Source organism: Macaca thibetana, chromosome 13 (assembly GCF_024542745.1).
Source record: "Macaca thibetana thibetana isolate TM-01 chromosome 13, ASM2454274v1, whole genome shotgun sequence".
NCBI lineage: Eukaryota > Metazoa > Chordata > Mammalia > Primates > Cercopithecidae > Macaca > Macaca thibetana.
This window is the reverse complement of record NC_065590.1, coordinates 138,039-160,127: the sequence shown is the minus strand read 5'-3', so window position 1 is coordinate 160,127 and position 22,089 is coordinate 138,039. Positions and strand designations below refer to the sequence as shown.

General features: G+C 45.6%; 2 protein-coding genes across 2 annotated transcripts in view; both read left to right on the top strand.

The window, feature by feature from the left end:
• MRPS5 (mitochondrial ribosomal protein S5) overlaps positions 1–22,089 on the top strand; it is a 224,724-nt gene that overhangs the window by 144,548 nt on the left and 58,087 nt on the right. The window lies entirely within an intron of this gene.
• On the top strand, positions 1,962–21,985 carry ZNF514 (zinc finger protein 514). The gene is made up of 5 exons (XM_050755123.1): positions 1,962–2,277; positions 3,826–3,914; positions 14,064–14,190; positions 14,557–14,652; positions 17,050–21,985. Exons 1-5 carry the CDS (start codon positions 2,259–2,261, stop codon positions 18,033–18,035), a joined length of 1,317 nt encoding a protein of 438 aa, XP_050611080.1. The 5' UTR covers positions 1,962–2,258; the 3' UTR covers positions 18,036–21,985.

Sequence of the window (22,089 nt, the reverse complement as noted above, 5' to 3'; positions counted from 1 at the left end):
CATCCTGGCCATCTGTGCCACTGGAAGTGCTGGCAGAGAAGTGAAACAGACTGCAAAAGCAGGAAAGGAGAATGGGCTCTTTGCCTTGATTTTGTAAGTTATTTTGTCCTGAACTCCTAAATAGAGTTGATAAACCAATCTCTCTATCCTCATGAGTGGCCCTTCTCTGGCTGAGGGCTGCCTCCAGAAAAGCACTGTTTTAATACTCAGACTGTGCCTTAGGCATCAGCGCTGCTCTAACAGAGTATCTTAAAGGGGGTAATTTGTAAATAATACAGATTTGTTGTTCACAGTTCTGGAGGCTGGGAAATCCAGTATCAACATGCCAGCTGATTCAGGGGCTGGTGAGGGTGCGTTTCTCATAGATGGCACCTTCTATGTCCTCACATGGCAGAAGGAGCAAAGGGGGCTAAGGCCCGTTTTTATTTTTATTTTATTTATTTATTTATTTTTTGAGATGGAGTCTCGCTCTGTTGCCCAGGCTGGAGTGCAGTGGCATGATCTTGGCTCACTACAACCTCCGCCTCCCAGGTTCAAGCAATTCTCCTGTCTCAGCCTTCTGAGTAGCTGGGATTACAGGTGTGCACCACCACGCCCAGCTAATTTTTCAAAATATATTTTTGGTAGAGACAGGGTTTCACCATGTTGGCCAGGCTGGTCTCAAACTCCTGACCTCGTGTGATCTGCCCATCTTGGCCTCCCAAAGTGCTGGGATTACAGATGTGAGCCACCACGCCCGGTCTAAGGCCTGTTTTTAAAGGGCACTAATCTCATTCATGAGGGCAGAGTCTTCCAAAGGCTCCATCTCTTAATACTGTCACCTTGGGAGTTAGGTTTCAACATATGAATTTGAGGGGGACACATACATTTAGACCATAGCAAGCCGTTTTTCCATTTCTTTTGGGTCCTAAATGATATTTGTTTCTGGAGTAGGAGGGCATCCAAAGTCCTCTTTTGTTCTCCATCACCCTTTGCTGAATTCAGGGGCAGATGGAGAAAGGCAAGAGGCACGGGGCAGCCTGTAGAAGCAGTATCTAGCACTGAGCCCCCAGTATCTCCTAGGCAGCCAGGAGAACCTCCTGGAAATCCTCACTCAGCAGATCCAGGGTAGGACTGCGGCTTCTGTTGAACAGCCTTACATCGAGATATGCGGCTTGGGCGCCGTGGCTCACACCTGTAATTGCAGCACTTTGGGAAGCTGCGGTGGGAGGATCATCTGAGGTCAGGAGTTCGAGACCAGCCTGGCTAACATAGTGAAACCCCGGTCTCCACTAAAAATACAACAAATTAGCTGGGCGTGGTGGCGGGCACCTGTAATCCCAGATACTACGGAGGCTGAGACAGGAGAATTGCTTGTATCCAGAAGGCAGAGGTTGCGGTGAGCCGAGAGCGCGCCACTGCACTCCAACCTGGGCGACAGAGTGAGCCTGTCTCCAAAAAAAGAGAGGGAGATGAGGCTCGGCTACCAAAGGCACGCGCGAGAGCGGAAACGCTTGTAGGTCCGGCCCTCCGGGGAGAGCGGGGTGAAAGCCGGCGCGCACGGCCCTTCCCAGCTGAGGTCCTCTCGGGCCTCCCCGCGCCCCCCACCCCGCCCCCAACCCCCGGCGCTCGCTCCGAAGGGCCTCGGCGGCGGCCGCGTCTGCGCGAGCTGGGGACGGCCTCGGGAGGCGGGGCTGGGCCTATCCCTGTGCGCGTTCGGAGACTGCGGGCGCGCAGACCTGTGCTGGGCCCGCTCCCCGGCGTCTTACAGAGCGGGGCGTGTCCCTCCGAGTGCCCCCCGCTAGGGACTGTGCAGGCCGGAGCTAGGCAGGGGCAGCGGGGAAGCCGGGCTGATGGGGCCTGTGCCTGCCCCGTGAGGCTCTCACCGAATCCCTGCTGTCTCCGGGCAGCTGAAGGGCGCCGGGCCCCCGCGTCGCGGGCGTGGCTGTGGCCGTGTCTCCTGGTGGTCTGAGCCCAGTGCGCGTGTGGATCCACGTGGGAGCTGGGTTCCACAGCCTCGTCCTGAGGCGCAGCCGAGCGCGGGGAGGAGGCTGGACTTGGCGGGGGAAGAGCACGGCGCCGGGCGCACCCGTGTTTGCCGGCCCTGCCCTGGGCCTTGCAGGTCCGCTGGCCCCGCCGCGCCTACTGGGGATGCCCCGTGTGCCCCAGGCAGCCTCAGCCTGCGTCCCGCTCCCTGAACCCTCGGGAGGACCACAGGGCTGTGGCCGAAAGACAGAGATTTGGACCTAGTGAAAGGACGTCGCTCCTTAGCCCCAGCTATGGACTCCACAGCATCAGGTTTGGCTCTGGAGTGTGCAGAGGGCCAGGAGCCCTCTTGGGGAGCTAGTACCGGGCCCGATATGAGGAGGACCCCAGGAAGAGGCCGGGGAATCGCACTGAAGGGGAAGGGGAAGGCTGTACTGCGTCTGCCTTCCCGGTGGCGACATCTAACCTTCCAGACCCAGGAGGCTGAAGCCGCGGTCTGCTGGGTCTGGCAGGGGTCTCTAGATGACCGTGGCAGAGGTGGAGGAGATGGCCACGGAAAATTGTCCCAATGGCCAGAGGAGAGAGAGGAGAGCGAGGAGAGCAGAAGAGGATCTGATCTCGTCCTGCTGCTGCAGGGAGAGGACAAGCAAACCCAAGAGGGAGTGGCCCTTGGCCAGGGATCAGAGAACAATAGAGCCATTTGGAGCCTTGTCATCCACCTCCTTAATCACCTCACTAATAAGGTTCTTCCAGCCCTTCTAGTTCAGCAGTGTATAAGGTCAGCAGTGTACACGGTTGGCACCTCCTGTGAGCTCTTCCCCCAGTAGCACTGGGGCAGGACAATCCAGGGGACCCAGGAGATTTTAAGCCAGTCCTAGGTTTAGAACGTCCTGTCTTTCACCAGGTGGCCGTTTTAATGCTACTGTTCATCCTTCAGTGCACATGCTCAAGGACACAAAACTGGCCAGTGGAAGAATTGGGCCCAGTCCTTGGGCCTCCCAACCCTTTTTTCCTTTATACCCTTGCTAATCAGTGTGGCTCTGGCACCAGCAGAGGCACTGCCCAGAAGCTCTCTAGAATTGCAGACTCTGGGGCCCCACACATCCTCAAACAGGGTCCTAGCAAGTCTTGAACTGGAGTTTCACAAGATCCTCAGGGATCCACACACACATGAAGCTTGAGGAGTGCCGACCTGTGCTATGCTGCCTGCTTACATCCATATTGTTAGCCTTAACTACTCTGGCATGATTTGGGCTAGTTTTTTTGTTTGTTTTAAGGCTCTGCAAACAGTATGATACAAAGCTTTTGAACGAAGGAGCTCTCAAGTGTGCTGCAGAGACCTAACAGAGCTTGGGAACACCAGGGGCAGTTTCTCAGGAAGAGGCAGCCTCTGAGCTGGGTTCCCAAGGATGAGGGGAGAGGTGTAACTTCCTCCCCTTAAAGCCTCATCATCCCGCATGGCCTCGCCTTGGGTCTTGTGTAGTTGTTAACCTGTAGGCTAGATTGAAAGTTCCTTGAAGGTCTTTTCCATGTTTATATTTCCAAAAGTCCTAGGAGATGACCTGCATACCGTATGCCCAGCAAATAACTTCAGTGGTGTGGCCAGACTGGTCACACTTCACTCACCTGTAGACTGATGTGGGCCTGTGGACAGATGGGAGCCTCATGCAGCTGTGTACAGGGGCACTTCTCTCAATGTTTGAAGGCTAGAAGCTGCCCCTCAGATCCCTTTGACCCACTGGTGTCCTCAGGACCACGGAGGTGACATTCAGAGCTGTTCTGGGTCTCAGGCTTGGGAAGTCTGAGAGCTGTGTGCGCCAGCAGGGTCAGCTTCCCTCACGTCTCCTTCTACCTTCCCAGCTTCCCCTTCTCAGAATCCTGCTCTTCCTCCAGAGAGATTCCCAGGAGCAAAGGGAACAACCACTTCATTCCTGAAAGCTAGGCCTCAGGTGAGTTGTGTTCTCCATTTTTCCTCAAATGCCTGAACCATGGTTAGCTTTGCCTACTTTTCACCAAACAGTAGCCTCTTTGTTCACTGAGGGAACTGACCCGATGCTGTCTCTGCGGGAGGCTGAGCCCGTCCAAGTGAACGATGGCTCCCTGCCCTGCCCAGGGTGTTCTCTTCTTGCTATGCACCTTCTCAGATCATATTTCTGGAAAGGGCACTGTGGTGACCACCAGGTAATATGACAGCCCTGGCCTTGAAAGAATGTCACAGCCACAGTGGGAGAGGACCCTGACACCCTGAACGCAGCCACCAGTAACATGATGTGAATGGTTTGATGCCAAATGGAGTGGCACACACAGGCCTTTCCATCGAGGTTCACGAAAAGGGGAATTGGCCTGTTCGGAGAGGTTGAGAAAGCTTGTGGAGAATTGGGGACAAGTGGGTTCTGAGGGTATAGACAGGTGGGCAGGCCATTTGAGGCTGGGTCCCTGTTCAGATGTTATCTCCCTGGATTAGGGAGGAGACACACTTCACTTTACTGTTGACAGGCTGTGTGGCCTTGGATGAGTCACCTAACCTCTCTGTGCATTGGTTTGCCTCCTGTAACATGAAGACTATAATAATGTTAACGATAATGAAAATAATTATTATTTATGGAGAACAAAACCTGTATCAGGAACTATTCTCTACAATTTACACATACTAATTCATTTTGTCTCTAAAACGTTCCCATAAATGGTTACCATTTTGAAGAATGGTAACCAAAGTGTGGAGAGGTTAACTGAAGAAATCAAGGCACAGAGAGAGAAAGTAACCTGTTTGTGGTTATCCAGTTAGTGAGGAAGGGACCCCAATTTTACATCCAGGCTGTCTAGCTCTGAGATCTTAACCACTCAATCATAGAACCGCCTCATGTAGTTGTTAGAGTCCGCTGGCAGTTCCACTGGCAGATGGTAACTGCCTAATCCTTGTTGGCATCAGGATTCATGGTGACTGGCCCTCAAGGGGGATTCAGGTTTGGCTCTCGTGAGCTGGATGTGGAGGGGTACAAATGCCAGCCTCCGGGGTTTCCCAGCATCCAGGATAGGCATGGGATTCAGGCTTGATGATAGACACTGACATTTAACTTTTAAGCCAAAACGGGAACCCCCCCAGTAAGGCATTTAATCAGTAAAGTCATAAATAGCGTTCAGATCTTTTTGGCCCTGACATACATCATTCAGAGATTTATCGAGTGCTCAGGTGGGTTCAGTGTGGTAATCATGGCCCCGCATCTCAGTGGCTCGCAGTCAGAAAGAGTGTCTTCTTTCTGCTGTCTTTATCGGTCGTGGGCTAACTGTGACTCTGCTCCACACCCTCTTCTCTCTGAGTTTCAGGCTGACGGGTCAGCCCCCTCTGGGATATGCTGTTCTGCTTTTGTTTTTGTTTAGCATTATTATTATTTTTTTTTATTATACTTTAAGTTCTAGGGTACATGTGCACAAAGTGCAGGTTTGTTGCATAGGTATACATGTGCCATGTTGGTGTGCTGCATCCATTAACTCATTTATATTAGGTATATCTCCTAATGCTATCCCCCGCCCCCATGACAGGCCCAGTGTGTGATGTTCCCCTTCCTGTGTCCAAGTGTTCTCATTGTTCAATTACCACCTATGAGTGAGAACATGTGGTGTTTGGTTTTCTGTGCTTGCAATAGTTTGCTCAGAATGATGGTTTCCAGCTGCATCCATGTCCCTACAAAGGACATGAACTCATCCTTTTTTTTTTTTTTTTTTTTTTTTTTTTTTGAGACGGAGTCTCGCTCTGTCGCCCAGGCTGGAGTGCAGTGGCCGGGTCTCAGCTCACTGCAAGCTCCGCCTCCCGGGTTCACGCCATTCTCCTGCCTCAGCCTCCAGAGTAGCTGGGACTACAGGCGCCCGCCACCTCGCCCGGCTAGTTTTTTGTATTTTTAGTAGAGACGGGGTTTCACCATGTTAGCCAGGATGGTCTCGATCTCCTGACCTTGTGATCCGCCCGTCTCGGCCTCCCAAAGTGCTGGGATTACAGGCTTGAGCCACCACGCCCGGCCAAACTCATCCTTTTTTATGGCTGCATAGTATTCCATGGTGTATATGTGCCACATTTTCTTAATCCAGCCTATCATTGATGGGCATTTGGGTTGGTTCCAAGTCTTTGCTGTTGTGAATAGTGCTGCAATAAATCTACGTGTGCATGTGTCTTTATAGCAGCATGATTTATAATCCTTTGGGTACATACCTGGTAATGGGATGGCTCGGTCAAATGGTATTTCTAGTTCTAGATCCTTGAGGAATCGCCACACTGTCTTCCACAATGGTTGAACTAGTTTACAGTCCCACCAACAGTGTAAAAGTGTTCCTATTTCTCCACATCCTCTCCAGCACCTGTTGTTTCCTGACTTTTAATGATCGCCATTCTAACTGGTGTGAGATGGTATCTCATTGTGGTTTTGATTTGCATTTCTTTGATGGTGAGTGATGGTGAGCAGTTTTTCATGTATCTGTTGGCTGCATAAATGTCTTCTTTTGAGAAGTGTCTGTTCATATCCTTTGCCCACTTTTTGATGGAGTTGTTTGATTTTTTCTTGTAAATTTGTTTAAGTTATTTGTAGATTCTGGATATTAGCCCTTTGCCAGAGCATTTGTCAATTTTGGCTTTTGTTGCCATTGCTTTTGGTGTTTTAGACATGAAGTCCTTGCCCATGCCTATGTCCTGAATGCTATTGCCTAGGTTTTCTTCTAGGGTTTTTATGGTTTTAGGTCTAACATTTAAGTCTTTAATTCATCTTGAATTCATTTTTGTGTAAGGTGTAAGGAAGGTATCCAGTTTCAGCTTTCTACATATGGCTAGCCAGTTTTCCCAGTACCATTTGTTAAATAGGGAATTTTTTCCCCATTTCTTGTTTTTGTCAGGTTTGTCAAAGATCAGATGGTTGTAGATGTGTGGCATTATTTCTGAGGGCTCTGTTCTGTTCTATGGGTCTATATCTCTCTTTTGGTACCAGTACCATGCTGTTTTGGGTACGGTAGCCTTGTAGTATAGTTTGAAGTCAGGTAGCATGATGCCTCCAGCTTTGTTCTTTTGGCTTGGGCTTGTCTTGGCAATGTGGGCTCTTTTTTGGTTCCATATAAACTTTAAAGTAGTTTTTCCAATTCTTTGAAGAAAGTCATTGGTAGCTTAATGGGGATGGCATTGAATCTATAAATTACCTAGGGCAGCATGGCCATTTTCACGATATTGATTCTTCCTATCCATGAGCATGGAATGTTCTTCCATTTGTTTGTATCCTCTTTTATTTCATTGAGCAGTGGTCTGTAGTTCTCTTTGAAGAGGTCCTTCACATCCCTTGTAAGTTGAATTCCTAGGTATTTTATTCTCTTTGAAGCAATTGTGAATGGGAGTTCACTCATGATTTGGCTCTCTGTTTTGTCTGTCATTGGTGTATAGGAATGCTTGTGATTTTTGCACATTGATTTTGTATCCTGAGATTTTGCTGAAGTTACTTATCAGCTTAAGGAGATTTTGGGCTGAGGCGATGGGGTTTTCTAAATATACAACCATATCATCTGCAAACAGGGACAGTCTGACTTCCTCTTTTCCTAACTGAATACCCTTTATTTCTTTCTCCTGCCTGATTGCCCTGGCCAGAACTTCCAACACTATGTTGAATAGGAGTGGTGAGAGAGGGCATCCCTGTCTTGTGCCAGTTTTCAAAGGGAATGCTTCAAGTTTTTGCCCATTCAGTATGATACTGGCTGTGGGTTTGTCATAAATAGCTTTTATTATTTTGAGATACGTCCCATCAATACCAAATTTATTGAGAATTTTTAGCATGAAGGGCTGTTGAATTTTGTCGAAGGCCTTTTCTGCATCTATTGAGATAATCATGTGGTTTTTGTCTTTGGTTCTGTTTATATGATGGATTACATTTATTGATTTGCATATGTTGAACCAGCCTTGCATCCCAGGGATGAAGCCCACTTGATCATGGTGGATTTTGATGTGCTTCTGGATTCGGTTTGCCAGTATTTTATTGAGGATTTTTGCATCAATGTTCATCAGGGATATTGGTCCAAAATTCTCTTTTTTTGTTGTGTCTCTGCCAAGCTTTGGTATCAGGATGATGTTGGCCTCATAAAATGAGTTAGGGAGGATTCCCTCTTTTTCTTTCTATTGGAGTAGTTTCAGAAGGAATGGTACCAGTTCCTGCTTGTATGTGGAATTTGGCTGTGAATCCGTCTGGTCCCGGACTTTTTTTGGTTGGTAGGCTATTAATTATTGCCTCAATTTCAGAGCCTGTTATTGGTCTTTTCAGGAATTCAACTTCTTCCTGGTTTAGTCTTGGGAGAGTGTATGTGTCCAGGAATTTATCCATTTCTTCTAGATTTTCTAGTTTATTTGTGTAGAGGTGTTTATAGTATTCTCTGATGGTAGTTTGTGTTTCTGTTGGATCGGTGGTGATAACCCCTTTATCATTTTTTATTGCGTCTATTTGATTCTTAACTCTTTTCTTCTTTATTAGTCTTGCTAGCGGTCTATCAGTTTTGTTGATCTTTTCAAAAAACCAGCTCCTGGATTCATTGATTTTTTGAAGGGTTTTTTGTGTCTCTATCTCCTTCAGTTCTGCTCTGATCTTAGTTATTTCTTGCTTTCTGCTAGCTTTTGAATGTGTTTGCTCTTGCTTCTCTAGTTCTTTTCATTGTGATGTTAGGGTGTCAATTTTAGATCTTTCCTGCTTTCTCTTGTGGACATTTGGTGCTATAGATTTCCCTCTACACACTGCTTTAAATATGTCCCAGAGATTCTGGTATGTTGTGTCTTTGTCCTCATTGGTTTCAAAGAACATCTTTATTTCTGCCTTCATTTCGTTTTGTACCCAGTAGTCTTTCAGGAGCAGGTTGTTCAGTGTCCATGTAGTTGAGCAGTTTTGAGTGAGTTTCTTCATCCTGAGTTCTAGTTTGATTGCACTGTGGTCTGAGAGACAGTTTGTTATAATTTCTGTTCTTTTACATTTGCTGAGGAGTGCTTTACTTCCAATTATGTGGTCAATTTTGGAATAAGTGCGATGTGGTGCTGAGAAGGATGTATATTCTGTTGATTTGGGGTGGAGAGTTCTGTAACTGTCTGTTAGGTCCGCTTGGTGCAGAGTTGAGTTCAAGTCCTGAATATCCTTGTTAACTTTCTGTCTCGTGGATCTGTCTAATGTTGACAGTGGGGTGTAAAGTCTCCCATTATTATTGTGTGGGAGTCTAAGTCTCTTTGTAGGTATCTAAAGACTTGCTTTATGAATCTGGGTGCTCCTGTATTGGGTGCCTGTATATTTAGGATAGTTAGCTCTTCTTGTCGAATTGATCCCTTTATCATTATGTAATGGCCTTCTTTGTCTCTTTTGATCTTTGTTGGTTTAAAGTCTGTTTTATCAGAGACTAGGATTGCAACCCCTGCTTTTATTTGCTTTCCATTTGCTTGGTAGATCTTCCTCCATCCCTTTATTTTGAGACTATGTGTGTCTCTGCATGTGAGATGGGTCTCCTGAGTACAGCACACTGATGAGTCTTGACTCGTGATCTAATTTGCCAGTCTGTATCTTTTAATTGGAGCATTTAGCCCATTTACATTTAAGGTTAATATTGTTATGTGTGAATTTGAGCCTGTCATTATGATGTTAGCTGGTTATTTTGCTTGTTAGTTGATGCAGTTTCTTCCTCACATTGATGGTCTTTACAATTTGGCATGTTTTTGCAGTAGCTGGTACTGGTTGTTCCTTTCCATGTTTAGCACTTCCTTCAGGAGCTCTTGTAAGGCAGGCCTGGTGGTGACAAAATCTCTCAGCATTTGCTTGTCTGTAAAGGATTTTATTTCTCCTTCACTTATGAAGCTTAGTTTGGCTGGATATGAAATTCTGGGTTCAAAATTCTTTAAGAATGTTGAATATTGGCCCCCATTCTCTTCTGGCTTGTAGAGTTTCTGCTGAGAGATCTGCTGTTAGTCTGATGGGCTTCCCTTTGTGGGTAACCCGGCCTTTCTCTTTGACTGCCCTTAACATTTTTTCCTTCATTTCAACTTTGGTGAATCTGACTATTATGTGTCTTGGAGTTACTCTTCCCAGGGAGTATCATTGTGGTGTTCTCTGTATTTCCTGAATTTGGATGTTGGCCTGCCTTGCTAGGTTGGGGACGTTCTCCTGGATAATATCCTGAAGAGTATTTTCCAACTTGGTTCCATTCTCCCCGTCACTTTCTGGTACACCAATCAGATGTAGATATGGTCTTTTCACATAGTCCCATATTTCTTGGAGAAATGTTCGTTTCTTTTTACTCTTTTTTCTCTAAATTTCTCGCTTCATTTCATTCATTTGATCTTCAATCACTGATATCCTTTCTTCCAGTTGATTGAATCGGTTACCGAAGCTTGTGCATGCATCACGTAGTTCTCGTGCCATGGTTTTCAGCTCCATCAGGCCAGTTAAGGACTTCTCTGCACTGGTTATCCTAGTTAGCCATTTGTCTAATCTTTTTTCAAGGTTTTTAGCTTCTTTGCGATGGGTTCAAACTTCCTCCTTTATCATGGAGAAGTTTGATCATCTGAAGCCTTCTTCTCTCAACTTGTCAAAGTCATTCTCCATCCAGCTTTGTTCTGTTGCTGGCGAGGATCTGCATTCCTTTGGAGGAGAAGAGGTGCTCTGATTTTTAGAATTTTCAACTTTTCTGCTCTGGTTTCTCCCCATCTTTGTGGTTTTATCTACCTTTGGTCTTTGATGATGGTGATGGGGTTTTGGTGTGGATGTCCTTTCTGTTTGTTAGTTTTCCTTCTAACAGTCAGGACCCTCAGCTGCAGGTCTGTTGGAGTTTGCTGGAGGTCCACTCCAGGCCTTGTTTGCCTGTGTATCACCAGCGGAGGCTGCAGAACAGTGAGTATTGCAGAACAGCAAATGTTGCAGCTTGATCGTTCCTCTGGAAGCTTCGTCTCAGAGGGGCAACTGGCCATGTGAAGTGTCAGTTGGCCCCTACTGGAGGTACCTCCCAGTTAGGCTACTCGGAGGTCAGGGACCCACTTGAGGAGGCAGTCTGTCCGTTCTCAGTTCTCAAACTCCATGCTGGGAGAACCACTACTCTCTTCAAAGCTGTTCAGACAGGGACATTTAAGTGCCTCTTGTTCAGCTGTGCCCTGCCCCCAGAGGTGGAGTCTACAGAGTCAGGCAGGCCTCTTTGAGCTGCAATGGGCTCTACCCAGTTCATGCTTCCTGGCCACTTTCTTTACCTACTGAAGCCTCAGCAATGGTGGGCACCCCTCCCCCAGCCTATGCTGTTCTTGTATCAGAGGGAAAGAGCAGTGTCAGAACCTGGGGATAGCTCTTTGGGCTTCCAATCAGAAGTGGCCCATGTGGCTTCTGCTCACAACCAACTGGCTGTTGCAGGTCCCGTGGCCAAGCCTAATGTTAATGAAGTGGGAAGTATTAGCCTCCTAGAGTGAGGATCCCAAAGGGAAGGGCAGGGATTATATTAAGCAAATAATTCATCTATCACTGTATATTTTCTTAACCATTGATGTTCACTTCCCTCTCTCCTGCACACAAAATGCCCTCCAAGAGAATTAACCCAGGAGCCGCATCCAGTCAGAGCATCATGATCAAAGTCCTGGATGGTGCGATAGTCTGGATGGAGATCCTGTGGGTCTGGATACCTATAAACTAAAAGGACAGTTACCTGAATCCATATATCCAATATACAATATACAGTGAGCAATGGGGACAGGATGGCCTCGGTAAACATTCCTTTGCAGAAAGGGGAAGCATGGGAAGAGCCAGTCCCAGGTCCATAGCAGTGGTGAAATTCCACTGGACAGACACTGTGAGGACCCGTGGTCTTGGAGTGGGAAAGTCTGCAGGTTACTCCCTGGTTCTGCTCCCTGGGTGATGCTCCCCAGCCTAGTGTTTTCCTTGGCTGTTGGCTTTGCCCTTGGGAAGTTCCTTCCTTTTGATACCTGCTTGGTGTCATATGAAGATGATACTGGAGAATAAGCTTTCTTGGGGGCAAAGCAGCTTTTTCATCCTGCCAGAGTAGGTTGGTGGCCTAGGATTGTTTTAAGTGCAACTCTAAAAACTTCAACAGCTTTTTATGACTTTGTTTCCAGTTGGCTCCATGTGTCAGTGGTTTGACCCACAGTTCTTTTTGAAATATGCCCCCTTCGTTAGCCTTAATTGTGGAGTTTTGGATTTCCTTTGAAAAGCCATACTTTTTTTCACTCTAAACAGTTTGGTCCCACTGAAAGCCTTTACTGGGAGCCTTTTGAAATTATTGGGAGATTTACTGGGAGCCTTTTGAAATTACTCAGAGGTTTAAACCAAAGGTTTGACAACCCTATCTATGATTTGGTCCCTGATAATGGGCTGAGTTTTAATTAGTCGTTGTCATGCAGAAGCTGATGTATATTGTCTTTGGCCAGTTGGAAATGAGAACTGGTTGTCTCCAACCCTGCGAGTCCTAGCATTTCTGGACGTTTCCTATTGCCTTCCATTTTTGTTTTGCAAACCACAACTCTTGAGCTCATTTTTTCTTGTAATACTTTGTCAAACTCAGCCTATAAAACCACCTCACACTACTAATATTATGTTTCCAGTCTCTTCTCGTAACATCACAAGCTCATGCTTTCATCGTTCATCTTTCAAGTTACCAAAGGCAATCGTTTCACCAAACAGTTCACCACCAAATTACATGGGTTGCCACCTTGCCAATAAGTTTCCTCACTGCCTGGCCCGGACTCCAGTGTCATCTAGTTTTGGCTTTTCGTTATGGCAGAACTCCACTTTGAGTACCAGTTTTTTAATGAGTCAGTATAGGCCAGTTATGCCGTGATAGCAACAGCAAACCCTCAGAGACTTACGCCATGAAAGGTTCCCTCTTGCCACGTTACATGACAGCCGTGGCTTTGCCCACATCTTCACTCAGATCATTTGCTGTTCTCAAGGCAGACAGGAAGGGACAACTGCAGAACCCCCACTGGCCCTGAAGGCTTTTGCTCACCTGTAGCTCGTGTCTTTCACGTTCAGTGTGAGAAAGCAGATGACATCGCCCCACCTGGGGTAGGGGGAGGCAGAAGCTCAATTCTTCAGGGTGGGCCAGTGGATATTTTGGACAAATAATATAACCTATCAAAAGAGGTCAGTATAGTAGTGAATTTTTCATGTTTGATTATTTTGGATGATTTTTATATTATAAAATTGTTACTTCAGCTTTTCTGTGGAATCCGTGTCTAAATGGGATTTGATTTCTAAACACTTTGGGGTAAAAGTAACAGGAATTTGTAGTGCTTTCACCTACTCTGCTTTTCAGTGGATTGCCATACACTGTAAGCTAAGTGGGAGGTGTTCCAATTACTGAGATTGAAGGTGACAGGACAGTTCTGGCCAGGACCTGTGGAGTCGTTATACTTTACAAGGGCGACCTGGGGTCCAGGGTCTCATGCTCAGCTTTGTAAACTTAGGGACTGAATAATGATCAGGCTTTGGGGGAAAGGATCATGCTAGTCAGACTCACAAAACCTACTGTTTCATCGTAAAGCCACTCAATTTACTTTTGCGGAACTGTGTGCTGGCAGGCAGGTGGAGGATAAATTATCACAAGCTCCAGATTATTTGATTTGGCCTTACTGTTGTTAAAATCATAGGTCACAAGTTTCAAAAATACTTTATTAGAAAACTGTTGATCCTTGTGCATTTGAGAATGCAAAGCATATTCATCATTAATTCTAATTGATTCCAATTAAATGTAACTAGATTGAGAATAAGACCTTTTGACAAATGAGGAAATGTATTACATTTACCTCTGACTAAGAAGAATGTCTCCGTAGGCCTGATTCACCTGAGACACTGGTTATATTTCATGTTGATAGTGGACATTAGGTGGGACATTGGGTGGGATACCAAGTAGTAAGGATGGTACAATCCCTGGAGCAGCTTAAATATTTTTGAGATAACAAAACCCACAACTCTGTGGGCCCTGGGATAGCTGGCGGGCACTGAGAATCCCTTGTTGCATGCCCTGAGGTTCTCCATAGATGCCTGCCCGCTCTTCTCCCCTGGGCCGTGAGGGAGGTCCTTCAGGGCACAGCAGGAGTGTCTTCTGTGTTTCAGAACCTGATGACATTCGAAGATGTGGCCGTGGAATTCACCCAGGGGGAGTGGGGGCAGCTGAACCCTGCTCAGAAGGACCTCTACAGGGAGGTGATGCTGGAGAACTTCAGGAACCTGGCCTTTCTGGGTGAGCAAGGCCTCCAAAGCCCAAAGCCTGCCCACAGGACTTCTTGATTTCCTTGATGTGTAAGAGTTAGCGATGTCTGGTCCAGTTGACTGAGTCTTGCCCTGGGTTCCCTTGGGAAGTCTGGAATCAGACATTTACATTCTCTCTGGGGCCCAGTGATACGGTATTTCTGTTCCTAGTTCCAGGAAACATCCAGCTACTTACGGAGTTGAAATAGGAAGTTACCTGGTGTGTTCCTGATTTTTCACAATGCCTGTTCCCTGGAGGCTTTCCACACCTACAGTGTTTCTCCACCTTGAAGATGAAGATCCAAAGACACGGCCACTGGCACACGCAACCAAAATCCTTTTCCTTCTCTACCGTCAGGCCTTCCAGTATCCAAACCATATGTGATCTGCCAGTTGGAGGAAGGGGGCGAGCCCTTCATCGTGGAGAGAGAAATCTCAACAGGGGCCTACTCAGGTGAGTGAGGCAGTGAGAGCATTGCATACGCTAACGCCCAGCTGGGGTGGGAGGTAGCCCTGAGCCTTTGGTCAGGGTGCTGTCTTTTCAGAAGATGAGCTCACTTGACAGGAGCACTCAACTCTGGTATGTTGAAGTTTATAATTATTTCTGGTGTCAGAAGAGGAGATGTTCATTTTCTTTTCTAGGTTTCGTGCTTTGTTTGGTGCCCATCTCTGCCCATGCCTTCTGGGTTATTGGTGCCATGCAGCATCACGAGATGTCTCATAGTCGATGTTAGATGAATCAACAATCATATAGGGCCAGGCAGTCCTAGATCAGCAGAGTTAAGGGAGTTAGTGAGGGATCAGGCAGAAAAGTTGAGCACCCCAGAAATGAAAGGGTGACAGGCAGTGACAGACAGGAGATGTCAGAAAGATCCAGGTGAGGACACTTCAAGCTTGATTAAGCTGAGTCTCAAAAAAAGTGGTTCCAGGAACAAAGACCGCTCCCTGACAGCCGTTGACAGCATCCCTTTGAGACCTGGGATTCTTAGGTGACTGGAGAGTACCTGGTAGGCTGTATGCCTTGGAGCAGAATTCTTGACTCAAAGCTTTCTGACTGCCGTGTGTGACCCAAGCACACTGGAGGCACATGACAGTCTATGCCAGTTCATTTCCATGAGCCAGAATCTTACCCGTGGCCATAGCTGAAGCTCAGGAAAGTGGTGCTAAATTCCTGAGAGGACAGGCTGGGCTTTATGAGAGGAACCTAGGTTATGGCAGAGGGGGAAGATGCTGATCTCCTCTGTACTGGTACTTGATCTTTTTTCCTTCCAAAATGAGATCAAGGGTTTAACATCTGGATCTGGTCATCTGTTTATTTAACAGTGGTGTATAAGCATGGCTATGTTTCAGAACGTCCCAGGGAGCTTGTTACACATTCAGGTTCCCAGGAGCCACACAAGACCTGCTGACTCAGAAACTCTCTGACTGGCCTCTGGGACCACTGGTTAGGCATTACCAGTCATTTCCTTCTTCAGAAGTGTGCCTGTTATTATTATTATTGTATTAATTTCCCACTGTGTCTGAAACAGAGTGGCACAAACCTGGTGGCTTTAAACAACACAAACTCATGTCATAGTTCACAGGTCAGAAGTCTGGCGCGTGTGTCACATGGTTCCAGCCAAGATGTCCACAGGGCTGTGTACCTTTCTGGAGTGTCTGGGCACCTTTTTCTTTTCATTTGGGTTGTTGGCAGCACCAATACCTTGCAGTTCTAAAACTGAGGTCCTTGTTCTCTTGCTGGCTATAAACAGCTGGGTGTTCCCAGCTTCTAGAGACTCCAGATTACTTGGCTGAAAGTGTGCCTCCTCCATCTTCAAAGCCAGCAGCGGCTCACACACCTTTCTGTGCAGCCAGGAAATGCTCTCCGATTTTAAGCACGCGTGATTAGATTTGACCTATTTAAATAGTCCAGGAGAATCTCCCCATCTCCAGCTCTGAGCCCTTAGTCACGTCTGCAGAGTCCCTCTTGTCATGTAAGGTGACCACTCACAGGTTCTTGTGCTTAGGACATGGGCATCTTTAGGGGAGAGTTTCTCTTCCTGTCGTAATTATGTAGAGTGATATGATACGTGTGATATGTATATGTCCATAATATATAATAATATAGAGTATGCACTCAGGTATTAAAGGAATACTTCGTGGAGGACATGAGCTTGTCCCTGAAAGGTACGCAAAGTCTTAAAGAAAGTGGTGAGAGGGGCAGTGGATATATGGGAAACAGGAAGGCAGCCAGTTTCTGTGCTCAAGGCACTTGCTGAAAAAGAGGACAGGACCTGGTGAAGTATTATAGAGCTATAGTGAAAGATTAAGGGTTTATCCTGTAGGCACTGGAGAGCCTTTGGAAGATTAAGACTGGGAAGAAACTTAAGGAAATGGGCATTTGGAAAAGAAGAAAGTGAAGGGTTTCAGGAAACCTGGAGGTAGGAAGACTGGGTAGAACTCTGTTACAATTATGTAGGCCTGAAGAAATTGTGAGAATATAGAATCTGTACCTGGTGACTTACAATCCTATACTTTGTTTATTGATTTTTGTCACCATCCCTTAAACTTAATCTATTTCCCTTGTCCCCCTTCCTACCCTCCTCTCATCTTTGGTCTTTGGACTCACTTTGTGTACTGGAATCTAAACACAGATTTCTCAGATTTTCTTAATCTCCAGTCATCTGCTCATCCCTTGTTCTCGATACTCCAAAACCATTTTCAGACATAAGCCATTATTGAAAAAATCCATACATCCCTTTTAGGTATTATTTTAAAGCTTAATTATTTCACATTTATTATAGGAGCTTGCTTTTCTTGGTACATAGGACATTCTACATACTAGAATGTCTTCATTTTTTTTTTTTAACAGACTGGGAGAGAAGGTCTAAATCCAAGGAATCAATGCCAAGTTGGGGAATTTCCAAAGAAGAATTATTCCAGGTAGTATCAGTGGAAAAGCATATTGAAGATGTGCTGCAGTTCTCAAAGTTGAAAGCAGCCTGCGGTTGCGATGGCCAGTTAGAGATGCAGCAGATAAAACAGGAGACACATCTGAAACAAATGCCAACCACTCACAAATCTGCTACCACCCTTAGCAGAGATTACGAATGGAATGGATTTGGGAGAAGCTTAGGTTTAAGATCAGTCCTTGTTAACCAACACAGTGTTCTAATGGGAGAAGGGTCTTATAAATGTGACACCGAATTCAGGCAGACTCCAGAGGGAAATAACTCTCAGAGAACCCATCCAGAGAAGAGATCTTGTAAATGCAATGAATGTGGGAAGTCCTTTCACTTCCAGTCAGAACTCCGGCGCCATCAGCGATGTCACACTGGAGAAAAGCCCTACGAATGCAGTGACTGTAGAAGAGCCTTTGGTCATATTTCATCCCTTATTAAACATCAAAGAACTCATACTGGAGAAAAGCCCTATGAATGCAGTGAATGTGGGAGAGCCTTCAGCCAGAGCTCATCTCTTGTTCTGCACTATAGATTTCACACAGGAGAGAAACCCTACAGATGTAATGAGTGTGGACGAGCCTTTGGCCACACTTCCTCCCTTATTAAGCATCAGAGGACTCATACTGGAGAAAAGCCCTATGAATGCAGGGAATGTGGGAGAACCTTCAGCCAGAGCTCCTCACTCATTGTGCATTACAGATTTCATACTGGAGAGAAACCTTACAAATGCAATAAATGTGGGAGAGCCTTCAGCCAGAGTTCATCTCTCACTCAACATTACAGATTTCACACTGGAGAGAAGCCCTACAAATGTAATGAGTGTGGAAGGGCCTTTGCTCATACTGCATCGCTTATTAAACATCAGAGAAGTCATGCTGGGAAAAAACCCCTATGAATTCAGTGAATATAGAAGGGCTTTCAGCTGGAGTGCAGATATCACCAGAACTTAAAGAATTCATATCAGAGAGAGATCCTGAAGGGGTAATGTGTGTGGGAAGACCACCTCTTGTTCCACATCAGGAAATAATTACTAAAGAGAATCCCTATCAATGTCAGGAGGGGGTGGGCCTCCCCTCTCTTACCAAACACAGAAGAATCCATACTAGTGAGAAACCACGTGAATGCAATGAACGTGGAAAGGCTTCGATCAGAGGATGCATATTTTTCAGCATCAGACAGCCGACACTGGGGAGGAGGCTTATCAGTGCAGTGAGTGTTCAGTTACACACTGACTGTTTAAGAAAATCAGATAACTTGTACTGGAGAGAAATTCTACAAGTGTGGTAAGTATGGAAAAATCTTTAGTTGTATCTCTTCCTTTGCTAGGCACCAAGAACACATACTAGAGAGAGGCCCTATGAAAGCAGGAAATAGAGGAAGGGCCTTCAGTCAGAGCTCATCCCGTATTAAGCATCAGAAAATTCATACCTGAGAAAAACCTGTGAATGTGGGCATGTGGGAGCGCCTTCCGCCAAACCTCATTGCTTTATAAGCCCCTTAGAACTCTCCCTACTAGCTGGAAACTCTGGTAATGTGATGAGCGTGGGAAAGGCTTTCATGGATGTTCCACAAAAACACGTTAGAGAATTTGTACATTAGAGAATTTGTGCCAGAGCAACTCTTCAAATTTAGTGAAACTGGGAAAACCCACTAGTACAGTTCAAACCTCAGTATTCACCTCAGAGAGAAACCTTGGGAACATGATGAATGTGAGGAAAGTTCCTTTCCAGGTTGAGATGTATGAAACTAGAGCTGAAAAGAAGCTGAGAAATGACCTTGTCTGGTGATTTTTTGCCTGGTGGGGCCATTTGTATAACCACACTTGTGCATTGCCTCCTCATGCTGTTACTGACGGGGCAGGGTGCCATGCATGGTGCAGAGGATGGAGGCTGAGAAAGGTAGACGGCTACCCGTGATCTAGCCCAGTCGTAGTTTAGAGCTAATGAAACTGATGTTCAAAAAGCGACAGGCTGGGCCTCTTTCCTGTGGTTCACAGCTGTAGCGTGGAGATTAGTAGACTGGACCTTTCCAGCACAACACCTCCATGCACTGCTTTCTCTGTAGCACATGTTACCTTTCTTTGTGAGGCAATGGAGCGGTCTAGGATTGAACAAAAAGCAATTTTCATTACATCTTTATGCTAATAGATTTGGAATTTTTGAAGTGAAATGAAACCTTGTTTAAACATTAAAATTACTAAAATATGGGTACATTACACACAATCCAGATCTCAAACACGTGATTCTAAGTGAAAGAAGGCAGATGTCAGAGACCGCGTATTTTCTAGTACCATTTTAGGAAATGTCCAGAAATGGCAGATCTTCAGAAACAAAGTAACTGCAAATGTTACAAGGAATCTTTTCGGGGTGATGAAAATGTTCCAAAACTATATGGTGGTGATGGTTGAATAATTTGGTAACTTCACTAAAAATCATTGAATTGTTCACTTTATATGGGCAGATTTATGGCAAATATACTTCAATAAAATCAGTTTTCAAAATCAAATTTACAGATATACCAACCATTGCTAAACAAATGTTCCTATTTTGTTTGTTACTTCAAACCATCTGTGCATTTTTGGTGTCACTTTCTATTTTCTATAACAGTTACCCCTGCATGTACTGGGTCTCAGAACCTTGTCAGACTCTTCTTTAGAGTCCCTACGATGTTGGCTCGGTAACCCAGGTGGGGAAGCCTAGACCAGGAGCTGGTGTAGACCGAAGGATACTTGCCTAATAGGATTAGCCTATACCGAGGGAAATCCTTCAACTATTTAAAGTCCAGAGGAGGAACTTGAGCCCAGAATTCAGGGAAGTAGCACAAAGCGGGCCCATGCAGACAGGCTGGGTCTAAGAGTCCACAAGGTTGGCCAGAGCAGGCAGGATGCACGGGGGCATCTGGATCTGGAAGTACTTGGACAACTGAGGTTGAGATGCCAGTCTTGGAGCCCAAAAATCACACAGAAATTTCTTCCCAGACAGCCAAGGTTTACAGGAGCAGAAATAGCAAATATTTTCTTGCTCCATCTCTCCCTTTTTTCCCAGTGCCCTTTTCTGTACCTACCCAGATCACTTTATACCTGGACATCTGTCACAATTTTGTAACTGGTCTTTGTCCAAACTCTGTTCTTCTCTTGTATCCTTGCCATGTTAACCATACTCACCAGTTTGAACCCAGTGTCCTGCCCTCCAAAAATCCTTTGCACTTCCTCCAAGATAAATCCTCACCCCCGTGTGTGGTATACAATGTCCTCTTTAGGCTGCCCCAACCTCCTGCTGCTCCTGACAGAAGCCTCCGTTGCACACAAACGCTCTCTTATCATCCCTCAGACATGCCTTTCTACTTCTCAGCCTGTAAACCTTTACCTTACTGTTCCATCAGCCTGGGGCACCTTTTCTACCTACGTGAAGCCTACGTAATCAGTCAGAAACCCGTGTAACTTTCCCTTCCTCAGGGAGGTGTTCTCTTGGAAACTGATATGAAGTCGTATCTTACCATCTGTGATTATAAACCTTTGTTCGCATAAGTTTTTTAAAATGGATGATATCTAGACTTGTGGTAAATCTTATCACTGTCTTGATCTATTGAAATAATTTTTATCACTTTACCACTTTCTTATTTCCTGAACCAGCTGACAACAGAAAAAGTCAAATGGTAAAATATTTTAAGAGATTTGTTCTGAGACAAATATGACTGACCTGTAGGCATAGTTGACCAGCATTTGCCTTAAAACAGAGACCTTAAGACAAACAAAAACAGACTCTTTGTAGCAATAACAACATGACAGTAAGTCCTGAGAGAAATCAAAGTGTTTTACTCCAAAATAGATTTCTCTTAAGTCTGATAAGAAACCAGTCTGACAGAGCCCCAGGAGATCCTGAGAACATGTGCCCAAAGTGGCTCTTGTCAGGAGCAGCAGCAGGTTGGAGCAGCCTAAAGAGGACATTATATACCACACACGGGAGTGAGGATTTATCTTGCAGGAAGGGCAAAGGATTTTTGGAGGGCAGGACACTGGGTTCAAACTGGTGAGTATGGTTAACATGGCAAGGATATGTGAGAAGAAGAGACAGTTGTGCTGTCAGGCTACAGCTTGGTTTCGTACATTTTTACATTTTAGGGGAATGTCAGACATCGATACGTGTAAGATTTACATTGGTTCGATAGAGAAAGGCAGGACAACTTGAAGCTGGTGGGGAAGGGATAGGGACAGAGGGGGGGCCTTCCAGGTTATAGGTGGATTCAAAGATTTTCTGATTGGCAGTGGGTTTGTCCAAAGACCTGGAATCAATAGAAGGGAATGTCTGGGTTAAGATAAGGTGTTGTGGAGACCAAGGTTCTTACTATGAGATGAAGCCAGAAGGTAGCAGGCTTCAGAGAGAGTAGATTGTAAATGCTTCTTATCAGACTTAAGAGAAATTTATTTTAGGGTAAAATACTTAGATTTCTCTCAGGGCCTGTTATCTGTCATGTTACCTTTTGTTACAAAGAGTCTGTTTTTGTCAGCCTTAAGGTCTCTGTTTTAAAGTTAATGCTGGTCCACTGTGCCTGAATGAGAGGAAGGTATAATGAGGTATGTCTGACCACCCATTCCCATCATGGCCTGAACTAGTGTTTCAGGTTTACTTTAGAATGCTCTTGGCCAAGCAGAAGGGTCCATTCAGTTGGTTGTTGCTTAGAATTTTATTTTTGACTTACGCAGACTGTCAGCTGCTTCGTGTCACATCTCACGCTTCTCTTGTGTTGCCCAGTTTTCTCAGTGCTTCCGGCTGCATGTTTTTGTACTAGATGAAAAGCCTTCTTTCTAGAAAACTACCAGTTAAATATTTCTTTAGAAAAATGTAATATTGCTTACTGTAGTTATTTTTCAAATGCAAATATAGATGAGCACTGTTCCATCTTCTAGGGATAGGTTGGGGTGTGTGTGTAGGGGGGGCATACATAGAAAT